Genomic DNA, 17,427 nt, shown 5'->3' with positions numbered 1-17,427 from the left:
GAGGACCCCTACACATGTCTGCGGTGGGGCCCAGAGCAGAGGGGTGGAGGGCTTTGTACCACCTCTGCCTGCAGGTTATTAATTCGGGGCCTTTGCTTGCGACTTCTCACTGCTGTGCTTGGTTAGGGGCACCAGTGTGAATGTGAAGCATGACAGCAAGCCAGGGAAATAAGCAGCAAGAAGTGGTCATGTGACTCCCAGAGTGAGCTCTGAGGGGTGCCTGCATTGTTGTTCCCAAGTAGCTTGTTAGAAATATATATCCAGGGGCACCTGGGTGGCTCAGTCAGTTAAGCATCCGATTCTTGATTTCGTCTCAGGTCATGATCTCATGGTTCATGAGATCAAGCCCCAAGTTGGGCTCTGTGTTGACAGCATAGAGCCTGCTTGGGATTCTCTCCCTGCCTCTCTGCCCCTTCCCCGCTCATGTGTGCATGTGCGCACACTCTCTCCCTGTCTCTCAAAATAAATAAATAAGCTTAAAAAAAAGACAAAAGAAATAGACATCCTGGGCTCTGCCACAGAATCTGATTCATAATGTTCATCAAGGTTTGAGAACAGGGTATGGTGGCTGGCTTGAACCCAGATGTTAAAGAGGAGAATGTCTGCAGGACGGTGTCAGGGATGAGGCTGCAGGGGGTTCTCCAGCACCCCAGGTGCGTGGGTAACACAGGTCTGTGTTCCCACTGCCCTTCTGAGCAGGGTGTGGGTTTGAAAGGCCCCCAGTGGCCTCTGCCCACACACTTTCAGTCTCTCATCTTGGGGTGCTAGTACCTTCTCTGGGGGCCCCAAGTCTTCAAGCCTTTGTTGCAGTAGGTGTGAGGCCAAGGCAGGGTTGGAATGGGTCAAGAGCCAAAGATGGGTCAAGCTGAGAGGGAGACAGATCTACAAAATGTTCCTGAAAGTGCTCTTTATCCCCTTTCCAGAACGTTGATAATGGTGACTCTCGCTTGGACTCCAGTGAGTTACTGAAATTTGTGGAGCAGAATGAAACTGCCATCAACATCACTACCTATGCCGACCAGGAGAACAACAAGCTGCTTAGGTGAGTGCAGTTGAGGGGTCAGGGAGGGGCCCATGAGGGGAAGGCTGGATAGGATAGGGAATTTGAACCCCTTCCTACCTGCAGAGGGGCCACCAGTGCCAGTGAGAAGTAAAAGGCAAAACAGGAATTCTGTCCTGGTCTATTTTGTGAACGTTATGAACTAATATATTGAGCACCACTGGTATCTGATCAAATAGTTGTTGTTTTGCCAGAACTTACAAGGAATAGAAGAATGTAATTTTAAAGTAAACTATCAAGGTCACATCAGAGCAAATGTGTTTCTGAGTGTCATGATAATGTTTTAATGGTTAATTTTTGGAAGGAATTATATCACCGTATTATTCAACTATAAGTCTAAAATAGCTTTAGTTCTGACTTTTAAGATAGTTGGTGCTATTTCATATAGAGAACCCTAACTGTCACAAATGTAAGCATGTCCCTGTCCTTTTCTGATATTATTCCAGAGCAAATATTAATAAAAATTAACCCCTAAGAAACTTCTGCTGTGGCTCCAGTACATCAGCAAGAATTAAAAATAGGAATAGCACCTCTTTTGTTCAGAAGAAATATAAAGCATGAAGCCCAGATTCTAGAATGATTCTCCCTTAGTAATATGCCATGGCCTTAGAATATAGTATCTGAAAATCCTTCATATTTTGATAACTTGAAATTAGATAATATTTTATTTTAAAGATCAATGTTTGATCTTCATAACATTCCAGTTAAGGAGGGCTCCCTGTCCTCATTTTACAGATGAGAAAACAGGCTCAGAAAAGTTGAAGAACTAGCTCAAGGCCATTTGGGTAATAAGTGATTGAACCAAGGCTCACATCCAAGCCAAGGGGAGAGTGAGGGAACTAGGATTCCATTAAACTTTTCTAAACATTTCTCTTTCTAGATAGTGATAGTGATAATGCCTGCTTGAACTCCATAGTCTTTCAGATCCCATATTCCGTTCCTATCATCTATTTGTCTCCCTTCTGTTTTGATTTTCCTAGTTTAGTTGACTTGACCAGTACCATGGGGAAAGGGAATTGCTCACAGAAGGTGCACAAGTAGTGAAAACATATGCCAATCAAAGTGAACACAACCATTCAGGAAACTTTAGTCTTCTTGGAAGAACATTTGAACAATGTAAATGATCTGACATCAAGTATAACCAAGTAAAGTCTGGATGCTCACAGGAGTCAGGTTGGATGATAGTTGTGGGAAGGCGTGTAGAAAGTTCCTCAGTTAGCAGTTGTCTCCTTGGCCTCCTCTGGAGGCCCCACATGTATGTGATCCCAATGCTTAGGTCCTTTCTGCGGGAGTGAAATCAGGGTCTTACTGACACATTTCTCCTGTGTTTTGTTTCAGAGGACTCTGTGTTGATGCTCTCATTGAACTGTCTGACGAAAATGCTGACTGGAAACTCAGCTTCCAAGAGTTCCTCAAGTGCCTCAACCCGACCTTCAATCCTCCAGAGAGGAGTATGCTTAACCTAAGAAATATGTGGAGTTGAAGGGAATGAGGGCATTTGGCAAGGGACGGGGGGAGGGGCAAGATAGAATTAATGGAACTTTCCAGAGCTTGCTAAGAAAATTCCCTTTCACAATTCCAGACTGGGCCCCAGCCCATCAACTCTGTGCTGAGGTTAGGATCCAACAGTCTTTGGATCAGTGGCATCATTTACTCAGATATGGTGCCTCTGAAGGTTAAGCAGAAGCAGGTCTTGTCTGGGAAAAGGGTAAGGTGCACAGACGATGGCCAAGATGTCTTGTTCCACTCTCACCCTAAACTATTGCCCCTTATTTCTGGTCCCAACAGAGTGTGCCCTGGAGGATGAGACATATGCAGATGGAGCAGAGACCGAGGTGGACTGTAACCGTTGTGTCTGTGCCTGTGGAAACTGGGTCTGCACAGCCATGACCTGTGATGGTGAGCTGTGCCCCAGGCAGAAAGAAGGGACAGCAGGGAGAGGGATTCCTTTGTGAACTCACCATGAGAGAAGTCAGGGTGGGGATGATGGAGAAGAGGGCAGTGGCCAGGAGCAAGGAAACTGGGGAGCAAGTGACAGACTCCAACCTGTAACGTTGGAGCACCCAGTGGGCAGCACTGGGCAACGCACTTAGGCCAGACGCATTACGTTTGCAAATCACTCCAGAGGCTTGGCATAAGAGAGGTTTAAGATACAGGGCAAGATCAAATGTTGATGTGAGATTGGAATCATCATAATAATAATGAAAGCAAATACTTAGTGAGAACCATGTGCCAGGCACTCCACTAAGCACTCTACATATTAACCCACTTGATCCTTATGACAGCTTGGGAAATCTTATATGTAAAAGACTTAGGTGGTTTGAAAACAAAATGACTCCTGCTTGCCACCTATATCCAGCAGAGAAAGGAAAAATGTTCATAGACCCTCTTTGAATTAACAGAATTGGATAACGCCTAAAAAAAGAAAGCTGAGACATGATTAGGGTGGATTAGAGAGATAGAGGTGTCAGAGAGTTTGGGGGACCAGTGCAGAAACCAAATGGCCCCAAGTCTGGGGGCCATCTGAGCCAAAGATCAAAAGAAACTCTTGAATCAAAGCCAGGTTATAGGGAAAAAACAGGCATAATTCGGAGTAGAGGAAAGACAGAAAAGGGTGAGATCAGGTAGGTCTAGAATAGAGAGTTACATTGGGTTTGAGAAGAAAAGTCAGTAGGAACCAAGCCCCAATCTGGAACCACCAGATGGGATGAACTTAAAATTATACCTTAAAGAAACTGAGACAAGAAAGAACGGGATGGTCTTAGGATCATGTTCAGGAAGGTCAGGTAAGATGGAAACTGGGAGACAGAGGTCAAGGACCCAGATGTTTTTCTAGATAAGAAGCTTACAAATGGAACTCAATTGTACCAGGGGATCCCTAGTCTTTTACTGCCCAGGACCAAGTCTCTTCTCAAAGTGGGAAGGCAGGAAGCCAACACAATTCCAGAGACAAATGGAAGAGTAGGAAGAGGCTGTTTAGAGACAGAAATCCTAGAAATTTCTGGAAGTCAAAACTAAGGGTATCCAGACCAGGCACACAGCAGCTACTGAAACCAAGAGAGAACATTTCAAAATACTACCCCAACCTGCCTCCATCAGGAAGCATCTTACGTTCATCTTCCCCAAACCCCCTGCAGTAGCTCCCCACATCTAACTGCTCCTGGCCTGGCTTTGTAAAGGTAGCCATCCATTTCTAAGACAGGCAATTGTTGAACATCTGCCTTATGGAATAAGCCTGATCACCTGGATAATAAGCCCCATCACATGCATCAGACAAAACCCAAATGATCACCTCCATGGGACAATGCCCACTTCCACAGCCACACTGGACAGCTTGTCCTCCCTCTCTGGATGGCCAGGTTTAGAGCCCTGTGGGTATAAAGAGCACCACAGATGGTGGTGCCCCAAGGTGAGCATGTCTTGGTGTGTGGGCCACGGAGCTGAGAGGACATTGTAGAGGCAGCACTCCAGAGTCAGTACCTGAACGTTAGTCTGGTCTTAGATCAGAAATCTCAATGGGGCAAAGAAAAAGTGACATCAGGATACAAAGCCAGCACAGCTGAGGGAAACTGCTGTGATTAATGCCAAACTCAAGAAGGCATGGCGGAGCAGTGTTTCCTGACGGCGAACACTATACTTGGTAAATGTACAGAGTCTGTCCCAAACCTACTGAATCAAACCCACAAAAGAGCAGCTTGGGAACCTCCACTTTTAAGATATATTCTATGGTTTTTTTTTTAATCACCAAGTAAGTTTGGGAAACACTGCTAGATATAGTGGCTATCAACCCTGCCTGCACATTGCAATCACCTAGAAACTTTACAAAATCCTGGTGCCCAACAACAATTAAATCAGAGTCTAAAAGTGGAATTTAAACACGTGTATTTTGAAAAGTTCTCCATGTGAATGGTTGAGAATCCCTAGCCCAGAGGAACGTCCTGAGTCAAGACCCAGATATTCCCCATAGATTTTACGGCAGGGCCAGTGCCTGGCATGGATATACGTGCTGGAGCAGTCGGAGACACTAGGAACAGAGGCCGGTGTGGGGGGGTGGAAGAGATTGCTTGGTTCACAGTGTTACTTTGGAGGTGTCAGTTGAACTGGGACACTTCATATTCAGAGATATGCAGGCAGTTCCCCTCTCCTTCCATAGATTAAATGGGAGATGAAATTGAGAGCCTAAAAGGTAGATATTGGTAGGATCCCTAACTAGCTTCTATCAGTGAGCACTGCCCTGAGCTTTGGTTCTTCTTCCAGGAAAGAATCAGAAGGGGGCCCAGGCCCAGACAGAGGAGGAGATGACCAGATATGTCCAGGAGCTCCAGAAGCACCAGGTGAGTTGCAGACTCCATGCTGGCTCAGGTATTGCTGCTGCCACTAAGCCCTTCTGCCATTCAGATATCGCCTAATGCTCCAGATGTCCAAGGAGCCACTCTGTTCCATACAATAGGTCCTGAATGATAAACCTATGCTATCAAACCATGATACAGACAGTTCCCTAATGGAGTCCTGTGTGGTCCAGCAGGTCCCAACAGATGTAGGTTACAACTTGGTAAATTGCTTTAGAAGCAAGAATTAGCCAGGTGGTGATTTGCAAATATGTTGGAAGTGGTTTGCAAATGAGCATGGTCTATGGAAGTGTACTGCTTCCTGTCACGACCAGTGCCCGGACCTGAAGACTGTGAGCTCCTTGAGGGCAACAAGCAGGAAATAAGTGAATGTGGACCACAATAAAAGATATTTCAGTTAAATGCCAAGCTGGTTAGAAAACAGCCTGGGATTTTCAAAACCGAGAGAACTGACTTGAGAAGATAATAAATAAGAATTCTGTTCAGGTTCTGTGTCTTCAAATTGAAGATCTTCTTGGGGAAAAGGCTCTTGGCAGAATAGCAATTAATTCACTGACATAGATGGTAAAGGCCTGGAGAGAAAACATGGATGTGCTTGACTCTTGGGCCTGTCTTGCCCCTGATTTACCATGTAGTTAACAAAGGACATTGTGCCTCAGATCACCTGTCTGTATACTGGGTCTGTTATACAAGCCTTCTCTCTGACTTAAGTTTTGAGAGAATCTAACAGTCACAAGAGCTGCTAAACTATTGAGATGAAATATTTGATTTCAAAATAATTATTAATATTAATAATGCTCAAAAATAAAATTGCTCATATTTATTGATGGTTTTTATATGCATTTTGTCATTATTGTCACTCATAATATAGAAACCTCATGTCAGTTTTGTTTTGTTTTTTAATTTATTTATTTTGAGAGAGAGACAGAGAGCGTGAGTAGAGGAGGGGCAGAGACACAGAATCCAGAGCAGGCTCCAGGCTCTGAGCTGTCAGCACAGAGCCCAATGTGGGGCTCGAACCCACAAGCCACGAGATCATGACCTGAGTCGAAGTCGGATGCTTAACTGACTGAGCCACCCAGGCACCCCCCTCATGTCAGTTTTTTAAGCAGAAGCTCCCAGCCTTTTGTTTTTCCATATTTCATCAGTCTTGAGTCTCCAGATGAGTGCAACCACATAAAAGAAGAAAAAAAAAACTTAATAGGAATTCCTTTCCTCTGGGGTGGGGAAATGATCACAGTAGGCAGTGAGGAGTGGATTATAATAGCTAACATTTTTACATGTCTGTTTTATGTGAGTTCCCTCAGAAAGAAGACGCTAAGGCAAGGACTTGAGTACAAATAGTTTATTTGGGAAGCAATCCTAGGAGACACTAGACAGGGAGCTGGGAAGCCAGCCCAGGAAGGGAAGGAAGCAATAAAGAGCGTCTACCAAGGCATGTTACCACTGTGGGCATGTGGAGCTTAGTCCTATTGTGGATCTCTGGGAACAGAGTTCCCATTCCTGAGGGGGAAGGGAGAAGGCACGTTCCTACACAAACTCTCATCAGCCATTGGCAAGGGCTGCCACCAGCGACATGAATTCCCTGGCATTTCTGGCCTGCCAACATGTGTGGGCAAAGCAGGCTCCAGCAGCCAGAGAAAGCCTCAGGCAGAGAGGTGCAGGTGCTGGCAGTAAGAAGCCGTACCCGTGTACTGAACTGCTAAAGGCAAGGGGCTATGGATGGAGAACCAACCGTGTCTGCTAGATGCCAGGCACTGTTGTTTTTTATTTCCTAATTAGTTTTTTTATTGAGATCTAATTTATATACCATAAAATTCACCCTTTTAAATATACAATCCAGTGGTTTTTATATATTCACAAGATCATCAACCATCACTACTACCTAATTCCAGAACATTTTCATTATCCCACAAAGACACCCTAGGCCCATTAGAAGTCATTCCCCATTCTGTCTTCTCCCAGCCCCTGGCGGCCACTCATCTACTTTCTAACTCTATTTCAACTTGCCTATTCTGGACATACACAAATGGAATCATACAGTATTTGGCATTTTCTGTTTGACTGCTTTCATCTAGCATTATGTTTTCAAGGTCTATCCTTGTTATAGCATAGGTTGGCACTTCATTCCTTTTTATGGCTACATAACATTCCATTGTATGGATATACCACATTTTGTGTATCCAGTCGTCAGCTGATATTTAGGTTGTTTCCCCTGTTTTGCTATGATGAATGATGCTGCTAGGAATATTCTTGTTCCAGTTTTTGTGTGGACTTATGTTTTCAGGTCTCTTGGGTATATACCTAAGAGTGCACTTGCTGGATGCTATGGTAACTCTGTGATTAATCTTTTGAGGGCTGCCAGACTGTTTTCCAAAGTGGCTGTACCATTTCACATCCTTGCCAGCAGTGTTGCTCTTTTTTCACAAACTCACCACATTTGTCATTGTCCACTATGTTTTATTTTAGCCATTGTACTGGGTGTGAAGTGGCATCTTATTGTAGTTTTGACTTGTATTTCCCTAATGACTAATAACATTGAACATTTTCTCATGTGCCTACTGGCCGTAAGTAAGAAAGGCTTCTTTGGAGAAATGTGACACTGTTGTAAGAGGTGGCACTTTATTACCCTCATTTTGTAGTTGAGGACATTGAGGCACAGAAGTTTTTATAACATGGCTAAAGTCCCCCAGAAAATAGCATGTCCACGATTCAAGTTCAGACAGTCTGCCTCCAGAACCTTTGTTCTTAACACCTCTCTGGACTGGGATCCAGAATATCTTGTAGCACTTGCATCTAGTATCCTTTTCTTCATTTTTAAAATGAGGATAATCATGTTTGACCTGTTGTGTCACAGGCGTTCAAGTGGGGTCAGCTACTAATTCAGTGACAGCCCCTATGTGACCATGTCAAAAATAAGACCTGATCTTTGCCCTCAGGTTCTTCTCATCCACGGAGGAGACAGACAAGTAAACAGAATGAAAATTTAGCACAAGCATGTATCTGTCAATGCTATATAAAGTCTTGAGGACTAGATAGACACCAATGATTCTTTTTTTTTTTTTTTAATTCACAATGCTTATTTTCTCCTGCATCTCAAAGGAAACAGCTGAAAAGACCAAAAAAGTGAGCACCAAAGAGATCTAAAGAGGAGGCATCTGGGAAGGGCGTCCAGAGCCTGGCACCTTCTTTCACTTCAGCGCTGAGTTCAGTATATCCACGTGTCTGCTACAATTGCCGAATCACCAGTATTTGCTTGTATAGCAATGAGTTTTACTTTGTCTATTTGTTTTGCAAAAGGAAATGGGGGGGGTGGCTGGCGAGGAGGGGAAGGGCCATAGCCTTCATTTCTAGGAGTGCTTTGAGAGAAACTATAAATGGTGCTCAGGGGCTGGAGACAAGTAAGGAAACTGCATCAGGGTTGGGAGAGGAGCAGATCTGAACCACGGTTGGCTACGGCTATAAACATCCTGCAGGGAGTGCGAATGATGCCAGAGAGAACTTTGCAGGCTGCCCCAGAGGAGGGGTCTGGCAGAAGCCCAGTGGAGAGGAACACATTCTGCGTCCAGCCCTTCCTGTCGCCATCAGCATAATAGACGTCCAGCATCTGTGCTTCTCATGGTCCCAACCACTGCCTCTAGATACACAGCCACCCTTCTCGTTACCCAGTGGTCCCTTAGGCTTGGAGTTTCTGGGAGGGTGCACACAAATGATGCAGATACTTGTATAACTTTGAGCCCCTTAGAGACCTAACCAAATTTTTAAGATACTTTTTACCAAAGGTGCTATTTTTCTGTAAAACTTTTTTTGGCAAGTTGACTTCATTCTTCAATTATTATCATTATATTATTGTTGTGTTTTAATATTTTATTTTCTTGACTAGAAACTGAGCTTTTGTAATTATTTTTCAGTAGTCCTGCCATTTCAAAGGAGGGAGAGTTTGGGGTTCTTTTCTGGTGCAGGGACCGCTATAACCAAGACTCCTCCCGCCCTGCCACATACTAGATGCAGCCCAGAGTTGTGTCCCCCTGGCTTCCAGTGGATCAGCAGTCTGCCAGCAGGTGCCTCAAACAGAAGCCAGGGAATACAAAGCATCTCCATACAAAGCTTTTTTAAGATCTAAAAAGCTAATTTGTTTCCATTTATTATGATAAGTTCATGCAAATCAGTATTCCAAAGAATGGAGACAAGTGCAGCCAAGCAAGGCTTAGATATCTGTGCTTAGATGTCAATATGTTTGTTGGTTCACCACTAGGAGAGTGATTTGGCCCTATCTCTTCCTATTTCCGGGCCTCAGTCTCCTCAGTGAGCAAGTAGGAATGCATTAATCTCAATTTGATAAATTACAAATTCTCTGGTTCTGATCATTGGTCCAGAAGGATACAGGTTCCTATGGCTTTCCTTCTCCTTAGGATAAATGAAACCTTACTGTTGCAACAAAAGAGTCAGGTGGCCAAAATCCAGATGACCAAACCTGACCTCAGTCTGCACGGCTGCACTGGTTGTGCGGTGATTTGGTACCCTCTCGGGTAATGTCTGCCCAGGAAGAGAATGGGAAGGAGAACTACTCCACTTTGGTGAAACTTTTGCATTCCATCTTTAACCTTCTTGGAAACAGAAATAGCTTTCCCTTTCAAGATGAGGACAAAAGGTGGTTTCACCTTTTAAAAGGGAGGAGGGAATGGGAATTGAGTCTTAAAACTGTGATTGGGGAGAAGACCATTGTTCCTGTGTTTTGGACTCTGTGATGATTAACCCCACTATTTACCATGCATAAGATGCATTTGGAATAACGGAGATTAAAAACTTGACAAAAGCGCTCATCTTCAGAAAGCAGATGGGAAATTATATAGATTGCACTGCATGGGCAATACTGAGAACGTTGTGCTGAATGTGGAATTGCCTCTAAACAAGTTTCCTTGTTCTCCTTTGAAAGGAGAGCATTCTGTTTTGTTTAGAATTCTGACCTTTTAGATACATCCCATTTGAAAGCTCTCTTCGAGCCCTACTTGTGCACTCTGAAATGCACCTCCCTGTCCAGTTGTCTTGGAGAGCTCCCACAGCACACCTTGATCAAGTTTTGCCAGCTCTTGGACACAGACAGAGGGCAGGCGTGCCAGTTTGTTTAAAGCTAGAATCCAGAGTGTCTCCTCACCAGTTACATTTAGGACAGTGGCTGCCATTTAAGATTACCCTACCCTGCACCACGGAATTCCCAAGAGCAAATCTGCATTCCTCCTGTAAATACGGATGCTATTGTCTGCACCACAGAATCACATGATCTGATGACCATTCATGGAAAGCTGCTAAATAGCCTAGTTTGGGGAGTCTTGCATGGAGCTTTGTATGGAGCAAATAGGATTAAATCGGGTTCAGTTCCTCTAGCTCTCTACAAGCACAGGGCTTAGACTGCAAGCTTCCTTGGGCTTTCTCAATGTGTATATGATTTTATTAATATATTACAGTGTCTGTTAAGATTCAGTGTTCATGGAAACCTTCTCACATGCCATGACTCTGGACTCCATCACTGTTTTGGGAAAGCAGGGCTTCTCCACCTGCTAATAAGCCCATGTGAACAAGTCTGAATGTCTTTCCCTTACACTTAAGTTTTTAATCAAATGTCAAGCAGCAATTTGAACAGGTTTCTGTTGCCTATGTGTTTGTGAAATGTATTTGTATTTAGTAGGCTTCCATATTGCATTTAACTTGTTTTTGTAACTCCTGATTCTTTTTTTCTTCCCTTTTTTTTTTTGGATACTATTGATAAATAAAGAAATTAAAATAGTAATTGTGTTGTTTTCCTTCCCCTGAATTAAGACTAATCCTTTTATTTAAAAGGATCCTGGGGGCACCTGGGTGGCTCAGTCAGTTGAGCATCCAACTTTGGATTCAGGTCATGAATCCAGGTTCATGGATTCAAGCCCCACATTGGAGCTCGCATTCTGTCTCTCAAAAATAAACATTAAAAATTTTATATTAAAAAATAAAAGGATCTTGGACGGTGGGTCTGGAATAGGAAATGATGAGAAGTCAGAGAGCATTCCTTTTTTTTTTTTTTAATTTTTTTTAATGTTTATTTTTGAGAGAGAGACAGCATGAATGGGGAAGGGGAGAGAGACAGGGAGATACAGAATCCAAAGCAGGCTCCAGTCTCTGAGCTGTCAGCATAGAGCCCAACGTGGGGCTTGAAGTCACGAACCCCAAGATCATGACCTGAGCCGAAGTCAGACGCTCAACCGACTGAGCCACCCAGATGCTCCCAGATAACATTCTTATATTGGGCAGGGGTTAAACTAAATGGCTCCAAAAGCCCCTGAAGGTCCTATGAGACTGGAATGAAACTAGGTAAGGCTGGCTGCAGGTGAACCTGCATGAGAAGCCAAGTCAACCTGGAGATGTGGCACAGGGTGCCAAGGTCTAACTGGACAGCCTTAATGGCTTTCACCTGATACATACCCCATATGGACAAACATTTCCAAGTAAAGTGAATGTTGGCTGGATAAAACCTATTCTGCTCCACCTTGGAGACACATGACCATTACTTGCTTTCTGCCTCCCTACCCGAGTCTTACAGATACCATGCACTCCACACCCCTAATAATTATGTCTTCCAAAAGTGCTCATTCCAGTTGATTGAGGTTTACGCTTTCTTAATTTTAATCTTCTGTGGAGAAGTCTTGCTTCTCTAAAATTATAGCCAAATCCCTTGATTGGATTTAGGGTATTACTCAAATGTTAATCAAATATTAAAAGGCAAACTCTGGTTATGTTATTGCAATAGACTACTGGTCTCATTAATCAGTTTGATTCTTCAAATCTTTATTCTCAGAAGGAATTTTAAACCAAATTTGAAGAGTACCTTGTCCACAGTCACTTTTAAATTCTGGCTAGCCTCCCCCAATCTTCCGTGCTCTGGGAACACTGCTATTACAATATTTATGTGTTAAGAAGTGAAAATGAATTAAAAATAGCCTGAAAGAAGCTTAATTCAGATGGTATGTTTCCTATAATCAAATGTGTTATTATGAATTGTGCAAATTAATACAAATTACTTTGATTAGCTTTAGTTTTAGAGTCCCTGTGTCAAATTCCCATCAGTCCTCTTGAATTATCTCTGAAATAAGGGGGAGGAGGGAGGAAGGAAAAAGAATGAATGGGTGGATAGCTCCAAGCAGATGCCATCAGAACCCTGGAGTAAATGTAGCATGGATGTGTGATGCGAAGAGGAAATCAGGACCACTGCTGGAGAAGGCTATTCCATGCTGGACCACAGGAGGCATCATGTTGCTGCCCTAATGAGACGGTCTTGCTGTCAACAGGAGGTAACTGAGTTCATTTTTAAAAATTATTTAACACATTTCTTATTGAAAAGTAATATATGCACATGGTAAAAAAAAAACCTGTCAAAATACAACTAAAAAATCCATCCTTTCGGGGCACCTGGGTGGCTTAGTTAGTGAAGTGTCCGACTTTGGCTCAGGTCATGATCTCAAGGTTCAGTTTGTGGGTTATAGCCCCGCATTGGGTTCTGTGCTGACAGCTCAGAGCCTAGAAACTGCTTTGAATTCTGTGTCTCCCTCTCTCTCCCCATCCCCTGCTGGCACGTGCTCTCTCTCGCTCAAAAATAAATAAACATTTAAAAAATGTTTTTTAAATCCATCCTCTTAGAGGGTGTGTATGTTGATAAAGTTGCTTATAATTACTGATTGTCCTTCAAAGAAATTATACCTATTTACATTCACACCGAAAATATACAACTTAGCGTCTATTTCCTACATTTTTGCAAGCACTGTGTCCTTAAACTTTTGGGCCTCTGATAGAGAAAAAATGGTAATTCATTTTGCTTTATTTCAAATTTATTTTATTACTCCCTTTGTGAGATTGAGCATCTTTTTATAAATTATTGGTTCTTTCCCTTTTCTTTCTTTCTTTTTCTATTGGTTCTTAGTCTTTTTCTAATTGGTTTGTAATGGTTCTTCATAGTGGCTAGACCTAGCAGTAGAAGCTTGGTTAGGAGGTGATTTCAGGAATGAGGTGAGAAATATGGTGATCTGAATTAAGATAATGGCAGTGAGGATTCACGGAAGTTTTAGGAGGTAGCAGGGACAGGAGTTGGCTATTGACTGTCTATGGGAGTTAAGGAGGAGGTAACAGTCCAGAATGACTCCAAGCTTCCAGCTTGGATAACTTGGTAGATAGTCATGCCATTTCCTGTGATTGGTAAGAGAACAGAAGATACTGCTTGGCTGGGGAAGGAAGGAAGGGAGGGATGGTGGGAGGGAGTAATGAAGGAAGGAAGGAAGGAAGGAAGGAAGGAAGGAAAAGAAGGAAGGAAGGGAGGAAAAGTGAATTACATTTTCCACAAATTGAATATGAGTTACTTTAAGACATCCAAATGGAGATACCTTGTGAGCAGTTGGATAGAGTTCTGGAAGAGTTTCTGGAAGAGCTCTTAGCTCTGGAGGTACAGATCTGGGAATACACGGTGTAGAGATAGTATTCCTTTGTGTAGACAAGATGGCTATGGAAAATGTATCAAGTGAGGAAAAAAAGAAAAATGTTGAGTTGAGAAGGTCCATCATAAAGAAAGAAAACTCTTTGGAAAAGCTCTGGGCTTGTATATTTCTCCTGCTTCCTCATGGCATCATTAACAAAAAGTGCACACAGAAAAAAGGTATAATGGGTTGAGTTCATATATGAGATTCATATACGCAGCACGTAGAGAATTCACATGGGAAATGATACTGTGGATTCTATAGAGAGGTCAAAACTTAGAGCACGTATGGAATGGAGTAATACAACTTGCTGGAAAACAGGCTAAATGAACGTGGGAGAAAACAGGAAATGCACCCTGATGGTTATCACTGGAATACAGAGGTCTTATCTGACCTACTGTGGTCAGATATGAAACACCCAGAAACTGGATAAAATGAGGGCCTATAAAAAGAATGTATTGCCAGGAAAATAAGAGACAAGATTGTTAATGGATAAGAATGCAATATTTAACTGGGAAACTTGTATAAAATTGTCAAAAGGATGAAACATGTTTGAAAGGAAATTTTTGCCTTTAAAAGAAAAGGGACTTTATCTTTCTAATTCCTAGCCTAGTTTTAAATTATACAAAGTTAGCAGAATTTGTCATTTTCCAAGGAGCAGGGACAACTCAAAACAAAATGATCCAAAATTCTTCCGCCAGACTCCACAGTAAAGCTGGTAGCCAGTCATATTTATATTCTCACATATTCTTTGTGTTTTGTAAATGCCAGTCATCCCTAGTCTCATGTTTCAACTTCTTTCTAATTGACCTGTATCGTAACAACATTCTTGTGATTGATACCTTATGGAGAGACAACATTATGTTTAACAACCAGGCTTCCTAGGTTTAAATCCTGGCTCTGCCTGACCCTGCCCTTTATACTTCTGGAAGTTATTTAACTTTTCTGTGTCTGGTTCCTCTTTAAAGAGGCATAATAACAGTACTTAACTCATCCTTTTTCTTTTCTTTTTTTGAGGATTCAGTGAGCTAATGTATACAAATTTTTTTGAATAGTCTGTGGCACAAAAAGTGTCCTATGTGTCAAGTATCATTTATTATTATCAATTATTTTAACCTATTATATTTTCTTATAAGTCTCACAACGACCCTATGGAAAAAAAATATTTTACAGATAAGGAACATACAGTTCATAAAATTTCGGGAACTTGTCTAAGACCATACAACTAGTGAGGAATAGAGTCAGGATTCACTGGGTGGGTCCCTCTCATACTCATTCTATCTTGCTGCAATGTTTCCCTTTATTTTATTTTATTTTTTTTAACCTTCAAGATTTTAATTTATAATTTAAATTGTATCACAGAAATCATACATAATGTGTTTCCCTTTATTTTAAAAATCATCACATCAATATGAATCACTAATTCCTAATTAATGTTCTCTATTATGTAGTTGCTGAGCACATACATATAAGTAATTCGTAAGTTCCTTCATTTAGTTCTAATAACTATGTAAATCCTTTCACTTTTTTATTTTAAGTAGATATGTGAGTACAGTTCAGGCCAGGCCTCTAACGTTCCCTGAAATGTGATCCCTGGTCCAACTTGGTCTCCCCATAGAGGATACATCCAAGAATCATGCCAGCCATTGTGGGTCCCCCACAACTTCTAGCACACATCTCAAAGTTCTGTCCTGGTGAAAACTTACCTTCAGAATGCAGCTATCAATCTCCCTGGTGTGCCTTCTTCCTGTGACATTCTACATGGAGGTTTCAGAAGCAGATATACATCTTATCTCCACTGAAATTATTTCATCACCCGAACCCACTGATTCAAAAAATTCAGGTTGTCAACGAATTAACACCTCTGGTTCTTAGACAATTTTTTCTGTGTTGGCTTTTGTCTGACATGACTTTTCCTTGTCTCTCCCATAACCTAATCTTGATTCCTACAGGGCCCAGGACAGATGTCATCCTCCAACCCCCACCATTTCCAAAGGGAACAAAAGAGGAGAATCTGCACAAAGAGCATTGAAAGGAGAGATTTGGAAGGTGACGTTTAGGAATAATAAGGACTGAAATCAACTGGACAAATCAGAAGAGCTTAAGAGTTAGTCTCACTTTCTTTGACTTTCCAAGATTTCTGTAGCCTTTGTCCAATAATGCCCAGAGAAGGCTTTTACAAATATAATGATCCCATCTATAGTCAGTTTTAGGAAGATGTCCCTTAGGTCTCCTTTTGTGTTGGCAAAGTGCCCATGTAATCTCAATACCAAAAGCAAAAAAGTGGCTTAGAGGAAACCTGATCTGCCCTGACTCTCCAACAAATCATCACTGAAGCACCACATCAATGAAACATACACAATGTAGATAGTACATCAGGCTTTCAATTGTCTTTCATTTTGCACTTAAGGTTGTTAAATTCTACTCAGAGCATTTAACATGAGAGAGGCATAAGGTCAAATGAAAGTAAATCTTATAAATGAAACAATTAAAGATGAAGAAATAAGACTTAAACATGCAGGCCTGAGAGAGACAAGATAGGGGAGCTCTATAGTTTCAGGCAGCATCCAACACACTGGACTTATTACCTCATTACTTTTTCTTGGTTTATGACAGATAAGTGCTGAGAACAAAAACGAATATCATCCACAGGAGAAAAACAGGAGCTCCACTGGCTAAAGGCAAGACAGTTTGCTCTTTGGGTAGATGTTATTCAAATCTCTTAATAGTAGACATACATGTGGGGATACTTTATCCCTGTAAAAAAAGAAAACATGGTAGGCTAGGGTTCTGTACCAGAGGCAAACCCTGCAATCAGCTACAATGCATCTCTGAAAGTCCCACAGGAAAGAACAGTTGAGAAAAATGAATCGTCTCTGTTCTCTGTTCTCTAAGAGCAGTAACACTCAAATAACCCTCACTCAGCACTAGCAGATCTCCATCTGTGACGCAAAATTCTGATTTACTCACTCATCAATTCAACAATATTGTTAAGGGAACAATTAGAGAAGCAAAAAGAGAAAAAGGAAGTGAATGGATATTTCCTACCAACTTTCAGAGACAGAGGGGAAACAGAAGCCAAACAGGTCCATGGCCTTGAAATAGCACTACGGCGTCTATTAGGTTTGTAGGGCTGAGACACATGCAAGAGGAATTGATGTCACCAGTCAGCAAATCCCACCACATTTCAGTATTCTCTGAAAGGAAGTAATCCCAGGCCAAGGAACAACTGCAGAGTCTGTTTATTAGCTTGTGAGTCCACAGAGGGAGAAAGGAGGAGGGTGCTCCTGGTGTGACCTAAGCAAAGGAATAGAGAGGTCATGCATTTCCATATCAAGGTTCCAAGTTATTTTGCACCTCTGGAGCCGTGATGATAAGACTCAGGAATTAAGAGCTAACGAGGCCTATTCCAAAAGTCTACTATGTTTCAGAGGCCAGAAAAGAGAGATAGGGCAACGTAGTTTCTCTTTGTGAGGGATTCACACAGCCTTGTGACAAGATGAATAATAATGAATCTCAGCAA

General features: G+C 42.1%; 1 protein-coding gene across 1 annotated transcript in view; it reads left to right on the top strand.

The window, feature by feature from the left end:
* FSTL1 (follistatin like 1) overlaps window positions 1-11,197 on the top strand; it is a 53,305-nt gene extending 42,108 nt beyond the window's left edge. The window contains exons 7-11 of the mRNA XM_027060934.2: window positions 924-1,042; window positions 2,399-2,511; window positions 2,849-2,959; window positions 5,318-5,394; window positions 8,512-11,197. Of these exons, the coding sequence (XP_026916735.1) occupies window positions 924-1,042; window positions 2,399-2,511; window positions 2,849-2,959; window positions 5,318-5,394; window positions 8,512-8,556 (465 nt within the window). The 3' untranslated portion in view covers window positions 8,557-11,197. The remainder of the gene's footprint in view (window positions 1-923; window positions 1,043-2,398; window positions 2,512-2,848; window positions 2,960-5,317; window positions 5,395-8,511) is intronic.
* Window positions 11,198-17,427: the final 6,230 nt, after the last annotated feature.

Source organism: Acinonyx jubatus, chromosome C2 (assembly GCF_027475565.1).
Source record: "Acinonyx jubatus isolate Ajub_Pintada_27869175 chromosome C2, VMU_Ajub_asm_v1.0, whole genome shotgun sequence".
Classification (NCBI taxonomy): domain Eukaryota; kingdom Metazoa; phylum Chordata; class Mammalia; order Carnivora; family Felidae; genus Acinonyx; species Acinonyx jubatus.
This window is presented reverse-complemented; position numbering and strand designations above follow the sequence as displayed.